At 57.6% G+C, this 8,517-nt stretch overlaps 1 protein-coding gene across 1 annotated transcript in view; it reads right to left on the reverse strand.

Annotated features, from left to right (window-relative positions):
• Positions 1–8,517, reverse strand: part of PDIA4 (protein disulfide isomerase family A member 4) — an 18,873-nt gene that overhangs the window by 1,983 nt on the left and 8,373 nt on the right. The window contains exons 4-9 of the mRNA XM_024742841.1: positions 6,971–7,109; positions 5,819–6,024; positions 5,536–5,694; positions 2,654–2,805; positions 539–695; positions 9–242 (exon numbers count right to left, since the gene is read on the reverse strand). Coding sequence (XP_024598609.1) covers positions 9–242; positions 539–695; positions 2,654–2,805; positions 5,536–5,694; positions 5,819–6,024; positions 6,971–7,109 — 1,047 coding nt within the window. The remainder of the gene's footprint in view (positions 1–8; positions 243–538; positions 696–2,653; positions 2,806–5,535; positions 5,695–5,818; positions 6,025–6,970; positions 7,110–8,517) is intronic.

Here is an 8,517-nt window from a genome sequence, read left to right on the forward strand (position 1 = left end):
GTCCTCACCTTTCTTGAAGGCGCTGACGAAGGCGCGGAGGGCGTCGGCATCGAAGTCGTCGGGCTCCATGGCGAACCTGCGGCCGCCCTCGTCCAGGATGGCCGCGTTCACCTCCTCCCCACTCTCACTCAGCCCCAGGTCCTTCACCTCCGTGGCGAAGTCGTCCTCGTCGGCCACGGCAAAGGTGTACTCGGGGAAGTCCTTGGCCACCTCCAGGACCTTGTTCCGCCAGAACTGAGTGGCTGAAAGGGCACCGAGGGCTGTGAGCCAGGCCACAGCGGCTGAGGCTCCAGATGCCGAGCGCAGACCCCGGACCAGCCTCGGGCCGCAGCCCAGGGCCCCTGCCCGCAGGCAGGTCGGGGTTGGGAGCTGGCCTCACCCGATCGCCCCCGCATCTCTAATCTAAGAGGGCCCAACTCGACTCGAAGCTCCCCTCGTGCTCAAGCAGAGAGGGAAGGGGGTAGCGACACAGCCCGGGAGGAAAAAGCCCCTGAAGCCGTAAGTAACCACACACCCCAGCCGCCAACCCGGGCCTCACCGACGCGGTAGTCGAAGCTGAAGTCCACGCCATAGTACACGACCACCAGGGGGCGCCGCGAGTAGCGCTTGGCCTCGTTGGAAGACTTGCGGTGGCCGACAAGGGGCAGCGTGTGCCTCAACACGTGCTCCTTGATGGCCGAGCTCTCCGTGGAGTCCTGCAAAAGGGGGCAGGTAAGGTGCAGCTGTCTGTTGCTGTCGATGGGAAAAGCCATTTGCTCCAAGAGACGGGCACAGGGGCCCCACTCAAGTCCACCCGGTGATGCTGGGGCCCCTCCTCCAGGGAACCCGAAGTGAGCCTCTCGGGCAACCACAGAGGCCGCGTGCCCTTCCCTCTGGGTGGGGGCCTGCGGTCCAGGTCAGTCAGGTTCTGCTGGGAGAAGGCCCGGCTCCCAGATGACAGTGGCGCTAACACGGGCTACACTGGGCACAGGGTCCCACCTTCCCCTGGTCTGATCCTCACAGCAGCCTCTCTGGGACACTGCACGGACGAGGAACACGGTGCCGTGATGCGAAGCGCCGCTGGGGCTCCGAGCTCCGCCTGGAGAAAGCCTGCCCCTGACTAGCCGCTACACCGAAGCCAGGGGCAGCGGTGCGGGCAGTGTCTCTCAGGAAGAGCATGGGGGCCACACAGCTGCACGTGAGGGCAGCACGGCCACCTCGCTCTACAGGTGAGGAAACCGAGGCCCAATGAGGTGCGGCTGCCGCCCAGCAGGAAGTGATGGATGATCACTGCTCTCTCCCCCTAGGGCCCATGTCCCATCTGCAGGGATGGTCAGGAGGTGGCCCCAGGTGGCGCTGAGAAATGGCAGGCTGGGCCAGGTGGGAGGAGGCAGCAGGGACGAGGCAGAGGGCAGCTGGGCTGTGGGGTGTCTTTCATCAGGACGGCCCCTGGACCAACCAGCACTCAGGAGGTGGGCTCAAAGCCGAGGGACCCAGGACAAATGTGCTTCCGAGCTGAGCGCCTGGCACCCGCGGGCCCGAATCTGAACTCAAGGCCAGAGCCCTCCTCGCTTACGTGTGCAGCAAACAGGCTATCCCCTCACAGCAGTGCTGCCTGTGCTGATTTTACACCTGGCTTCATCTTACCTGTCCTGCCCTTGTCTTCCCTTTGTCCTAATTTTTAAATCCATTTTTTATTTAAAAGTCGCATTTTATCTGTTGTGTGAATTTTTTTACAAAGCAGCCTGAAATAATTTTTGCAACCAAGACGGTATATAAATAATACCAGAAGAGCAAAGTAGCAGTGATGTGTACAACAGACTGTGGATCTCAACCTATTCAGGTCAAGGACCCCTTCAAGAATCTACTGAAAGCTGCAGACAGCCCCCCTTTCCCAGGAGCATGCACACCATACAGAACTGTGCCATCAGGGCCCCTCTGTGGACCCAGAGTCAGTATCTCTAGATGCTAAAAAGCTGGAGGGCAGGGGGAGAGATGAGACCATCCCCATATGTCCTGGCTGGGGACGGAGCACACCTGCATTTTCCCCTTAGTCTGCTCCTAACTGGTTGTAGGACCTCCTGTCTGTTAGCTCACTTCTCTGCATCGTTCTATCAAATAAAGTATTTGGATTCAAGGTGTAAGGTTTTTTCCAAACCTGAAGATCTGTTCAGTGGAGTGCGGAGCCCCTGTGAAGCACTCGGAACACCGAGCTGGACCCAGGCTCACCCTGGGCTGGGAACTCCCTCCGCCCCTCTAGAGATGACTGTGTCACCCCCTTAGGAAGACCGAGAGTGGGGGGACATAGAGGAAAGAAAGGCCAAGTCCACATGCCATGTCCCACAGCTTCACCCAGTTAACAGAGAGGCCCGTCATCGCTTCGTAGGCCTCAGCGCCCAAGCCACCTGGCGGCAAGTGAGGCTTGGCTCAGACCCAGCAGCCAGCACATCCTGGCCAGGAGCCACACCAGCCACGCAGGCCCCTGCTGGCCTGCCAGGAGCTATAAAGACCGGGGGAACCCTTCTGGCAAAAGCAGGTGGAGCTCTGCCAGGGGCTAAGGCCCCACGACCCACGAGGTATGTGTGACCCCAACCCCCAACGGCCGTCCCTCCCGCGAACCCTGACCAAGAGACCATGCCGATGGGATGCCCCGGGGCTGGCATCCCTCCCCCACCTGGATGTCCATCACGTGGCTCTTGGGCTCATATTTGGACTGGAATTTCTCAGGCTGCATGATGACCAACTTCCCCGGGGAGACTTTCAAGAACTTGGCTATTTCAGTGTGGAAAGTGTGGTGGAATTTGTAATCCTCTCTCAGGTGGTTAGCTGAAAAATTAACAGAACAACAAATACATGATTTACTAATGATCTAGATTCAACTCACTACCCACCATCAGTCAAAGCAAACGCCCAGAAAATAGTGTTCTTAACCACAAACGCCGTGTGGACTATATCCAGAGCTGAAACACTTGAAAGGAGTCTGGAGTTTACAACCTGGTATAGATGTAATCCCTTAAAATCTATAGATCTTGGAATTTATTTTAAAAATAATCTTCACAGAAAAACTCAGAGCTAATTTGTCAGGCGCTACGGTCGACTGCGGCCTCTGATGCTGAGAAGCACATAACCCTGGACAGACAGCCCAAATCCTCCTGCGTCCGTCACAAGAGCCCTCCATCCCCACAGGGAGTTTTCACACCCAGCACCCGTCGCAGGGCCCTGACTGCTCCTCCTCGAGTTGCTGGGTGGCCTGTTTGTGGGCTGCGGTTCTTTTGCTGTACATACTTTAAATCTCGGGAAACTCCCAAATGCACCCCCACTGACTGAGGATACTCTAGAACAGGGGCTGGCAATCTTTTATGGAAAGGACCAGACAGGAACTATCTTGGCTTTGTGGACCCCACGGTCACGACGACCCCGCTCTGTGCTGACCAGCGTGCAAACCATCCAGTGTGCTGTGTTCTAAGGGAACTTACAAAACCAGGTGAGGACCAGATTTGGCCCGTGGGCCGGCCTGTCAATCCCTGCCCCGGACCCCCCAGGGGAATCACCTCAGTCCCTCTGCTCTGTCCTCGCTGAGGCATCCACACGCACCCTGAGCGGAGTGTGTGGTCCCAGCACTGGGTGAGGCGTCGCCCCACCCGAGGGCAGCCTCCGACTGGCTATACATAGGGACAGGTGGCTGAGGGCACAGTACGTGTCTTGCAGGAGGCAGGGGCGACCTGGACAAGCTCACAGCTTTTGGAAGCGGAGACAGACTTCGACTGAAATCGTCATTTTCGACCTGCCGACGGTGTGACTTCAGGCCTGCCAGTGACTCACCTCCCCGAGCCCCAGTCCCTCCTCTGTAGAAACAGGACAGGGCACCTCTCAGACCACTGTAAGAATGAAACAAGGTGGCCCACCCAGAAGGCACACCCGTTCTAAGCCGCTAGGCGCCCCGGGTATTTGTTATCAGGTGGCCCTGGGTGCAGAGACAGAATCAACTCAAGAACTTCCTGCCTACCCTCCACGCTCACAGATCCCTTCCTCCTGCCAGCCTCCCCTCTGCTCCTGCCCCATCAGCTTCCCTGTCATCCACGCTGCATCCCCAGGACTGTCTCTGGCTCCTTCCCCCCAGTCTACACCCCAGGCCCAGTGACCGTCACCCCTGCCCGAGCCTAACCTGACCGGCCACGTGGGGTCACACGTATGTCAGACTGGAAGTGAGGCAGCTGGACGGGCAGCACCGGGCCCACCCAGATGTATAGCACCAGAACCCACATTTTTTTTTTTTTTTGGCAGTACGCGGGCCTCTCACTGCTGCGGCCTCTCCCGTTGCAGAGCACAGGCTCCGGACGCGCAGGCTCAGCGGCCATGGCTCATAGCCCCAGCCACTCTGCGGCACATGGGATCCTCCCGGACCGGGGCACGAACCCGTGTCCCCTGCATCGGCAGGCGGACTCTCAACCACTGCGCCACCAGGGAAGCCCCAGAACCCACATTTTGACAAGATCCCCAGGGATCTGCATGCACATAAATGTGTAGGTTTGGGGACTCCGTGGCTGCCTGTGGCCCTGGGTGGGCTAGGGGACCCCTCTGCAAGTTTCTAGCACAACTGGGTGACAAGGTTACTGACTGAATCAGTGAGGACCGAGGAAGCACAGAGTTTAGCTCCACTGTATGTTTCACAACGTTACTCTGCATTTGAAAAACGCACAACCGTGACCGCGCAGCAGAGGTCAGCACTAAGTGGCAGGCAGATCGTAACTGCTCCTTCGACGCAGAAAAGCAAACTGTTTTGGCGTGTGTGACGTGGGGTGAGGGGCGGAGGGCACTCAGGAGCTGATGAGGACCAAGAGGATCCTGACCGTCCCTGAAAAGCCATCTTTTGTTCATGGCCTAGGGACCGTCCGGGGAGCGAGGACGCCAGCCCCCATGGGACACCACTGACAGCTGCTGGTGATAAACTTTGCCTCCCGGACCGGCAAGACCAGCGTTCAGTGTGCAATCAGCATCCCCAGGCACTTTGCTAAGCACTTCCTCCAATTTATCTCAACTAATGTAACAACCTTCCAAGTAGGACAGGTCACCGTGTTGGACGTGAGATCTCCGAGCTGATCAAGTCACTGACTGTGGTCACGGTATTCGAACCCTGGCAGAGCCAGGACTCGAACCCAGGTCTGCTGCAGAAACCCTCACTTTCCGGTCAAGACCCTACCCCTGGCAGAGGGACTGGATCTGGGAAGGGGCCCTGGAAGGGGCGGGAGGTAGACAATGACCTTGGATGAACTTGACTGTGCCCCTCCCCTCCTCTCAGAGGCCAGGAGGGGGACTGTGCAGCCCTCTCATCTATTTAGTAAGAGATCATATCACCCACGTGCAATTAAAGCAACAGAGAACCAAGCCCCAAGCCGAGAAAGGAAAGCCTGTTCCCATGTATGCAATCTCAATTCTTCCATCAAGCCATCCCCTAAGTCGATGCCCAGGAGTTTTATACAAAAGCAGCAGACTCCCCAGCAACCTCAGACAGCCCGGGCCTGGGCACTCTGCCCTGCCCAGCGGGCCACTCCTTACCAGCGTCCTGGTACCGCTGGTAGGCTGGGTCGCTCTCCGCCTTAAAGACCCCAACGATGATGACATCGTCTCCATCCTTCAGGAACTCCTGGACCTGCTTCAGGGCCAGGACCTGCTTGGAGGGTGGCCCGGACTGCTCGATCATGTAGTCGACGATCCCTGGGAGCAGAGCACACGCCTGAGGGGCCGCTTGGGGCTGCAGGGCGCTGTCCCCACAGCTCTGCCGGCGCCCACACGCACCAGGAGCTTCCCTCCCCACTGAGGCCAGAGGAGGTGGCAGTACCGTATTTTTCCCGTGGGCCGTTGTAATCAAAGGGCTTTCCCTTGCGGAAGATTTTCAGGGTGGGATAGCCGGAGACGTCGAACCTCTTGGCCAGGTCTGTCTCTGCGGTGGCGTCGACCTTCGCCAGGGGGATTGGGGGAGAGCGCTTGCTCAGCTCCTTGGCGGCCTTCTCATACTCGGGGGCCAGTTTCTTGCAGTGTCCACACCTGCGAGAGGAAGCAGTTCTGTCAGGGGCCTGTTCTGGTGTGGATGCCACCTGCCAGGTAAGTGAAGCGCAGAAACCCAGCCTGCGCTCCCGGCCAACCTCGGGATGCCCCCGGGTGAGGGCGGAGCCCGGGCCTTCCCCAGGGGCCAGCAGGATGTGGCCTCCTCCTTCATGGAGGTGGGGGGACGCACACAACACACACACACCCGAGACATGGGTGGACAGGGGCATAACCGTGACATGGGGTAAGACATGGGAAAGGCCAAGACAATTTTCTTGGTTGGAGAGCTGGGACAGGTAAGGATACCAGTCAGTGGTGACTTCACACAGGACGTGAGGGTGAGCTGGGACACAAGGGATGGGCACGAAGTGGATGCAAGCCTGTGAAGGGGGCGGTGAGGGGAAGGGACAAAAGGCAGGAAGCTCTAGGGGCCCTGGGGCTCCGGCACAAGAAGGGAACACGTCTTGAGTGTAAAGCAAGAGTCAGGGTCAACTTCCAAGATTCACTCCAGAACAGTCGAGAGCAGAGACGAAGACAGAGAAAACCAAGGTTCAAACATCTCAGGAGGGAGGCAGCAAGGCCCGGGGGGGAAGCGGGCACTGCCTGGAGCACGGCCGTGTCCTCCAGCTCCGAGGGGCCCCAGATCGTTGGGTGGCCTCCCTATGTGGCCCACGTGGCTTACTCTCCCCTGCAGGCTCCACGCTTCAGGCCTATATTTTAGCCTCATCCTACTCCCCAGGAAAGACTCTGGGAAACCACCTCTCTTGGAACACGCAGCGCCCCACTCTGCCCACTTGTGCACGGCGGGGACTTTGCGCCCGCCTGCTCTTCGGCTAGCCCTGCCTCACATGCGGGGGTCTGTCTCTGCCACCTCCGGCCCATGCCTGTACCGAACACAGGACGGGCCTGACCAGTATCCGATAACAGGTGATAGACACCATCTTACCACGGGGCATAAAACTCCACCAGAATGATGCCTGAGTCATTCACCACCTCATCGAAGTTATCTTTGGTCAGCACGAGTGTGACTTCTGGTGGAGGTGTCCAGTTGGGCTGGGAGATCTCTTTGACCTTGGCCACAATTTCTAGAAGAAACAACACAAGACTGAGCACATGCAGGCCCCCGCTCCAGGGGTGGCAGGTGGTGAGGGGCAAAGAGAGAGCAGGGCCACAGAACAGGACCCATGTGATTTCCTGAAATCCAATCACATCTACAGCCAGGGCCACTCTGCACAGTTAAGAGCCAGAGGCCCACTGTTTCCAGCAGCCGTCCGTCATGGGTCCACTGCCACACGCACCCGCTGCGGACTGCTCGAGACAGTCCAAGCCCAACCCGACGAATGAGACTTCCGTTCCTAACACGCCAGGGTTCTAACTGCACTTGAACCCCGAGAGGTCATCTCCCAGTGTTTGACCACACATGCCTATTAATAGTTTTGGGGGCATCCTCTTAACTCGTACAAATACATATGTATTTAGACACGCACATCTAGCACTGGCATGTTACACGCATCATAAAACGTAACCAAACTGGAGAAAAATGAAAAGAGAAGCAGCAGCTCCCACGCCGCTCAGGCTGCACAGACTGCAAACGGCCCTTCTGTGGCCTGCTTCCCCGGAGATGGATTCAACGCCAGGCCTGGGACACTGAATATATTCTCGCAAAGCATTTTCCAAGGGGTTCTTAGGAGCAGTGGCTGCAAACTTTTTCTCTCCTTTTTTGCCATAGAATCTACCAAGGAGCCAGGTCTGAGACCCACTGCCGCAAAGCACGAGCTTTCAGACTGGAGCGCACAGAGCAGCACCTGCCGGTGTAGGCAGAGCCGAGGCCCTGGGGCCATCAACGCAGGCGAGCCCATTATTAAGACGCACTGGGAGGGCTGGTGCCTGGGGAGGCCACTTAGGCAAACTCTGCTCTCAAGATTCCAAACTGGGCCACGTCCCTAGCTGGCAGGTGTCAAGCGCAGACCTCCAAATATACAAGTCTGTCACAGGACAGACTCTCGTACTAATTCAAGGGGACCTTGAGATCAAGTCCCCATGACCTCACACTCCGTGATGAGGAGCCCAAGGCCCAGCAAGGGAGGCCCTTGTGGGGGACACAGGGCTACGTGATGGCAGTGAAGACCCCAAACCTATTCAGTGCTATTTCTACTACGCTATACTGGGAATGGAAAATGCAGCACAGAGCAATCCTTTTTCTTAAGTGATTAAGAGATACGCTAAAGGCTACCACAATGTTATTTTCTCATTCATTTAATGAAACTTATTTAGTGTCTGATGTGAGCCAGGCAGGGACCCATCGGGCCTGGTTTTAGAAACACTGTCTGGCTCCGCACACCAGTGGTTCCAATGTGGGGCTCTGGACCTGCACGTTCGGCAAGCCCTTAGAGCTTGCAAGAAACGCAGGTTATTGGGCCAGACCTGAAACTTAGTGAATCAGAAGCTCTGGGCTGGGGCTCGACAGTCTGTCTAAACGAGCCTCCTCAACCC

This window comes from Neophocaena asiaeorientalis, unplaced genomic scaffold (assembly GCF_003031525.2).
Source record: "Neophocaena asiaeorientalis asiaeorientalis breed wild unplaced genomic scaffold, Neophocaena_asiaeorientalis_V1.1 scaffold798, whole genome shotgun sequence".
In the NCBI taxonomy this organism is placed as follows: domain Eukaryota; kingdom Metazoa; phylum Chordata; class Mammalia; order Artiodactyla; family Phocoenidae; genus Neophocaena; species Neophocaena asiaeorientalis.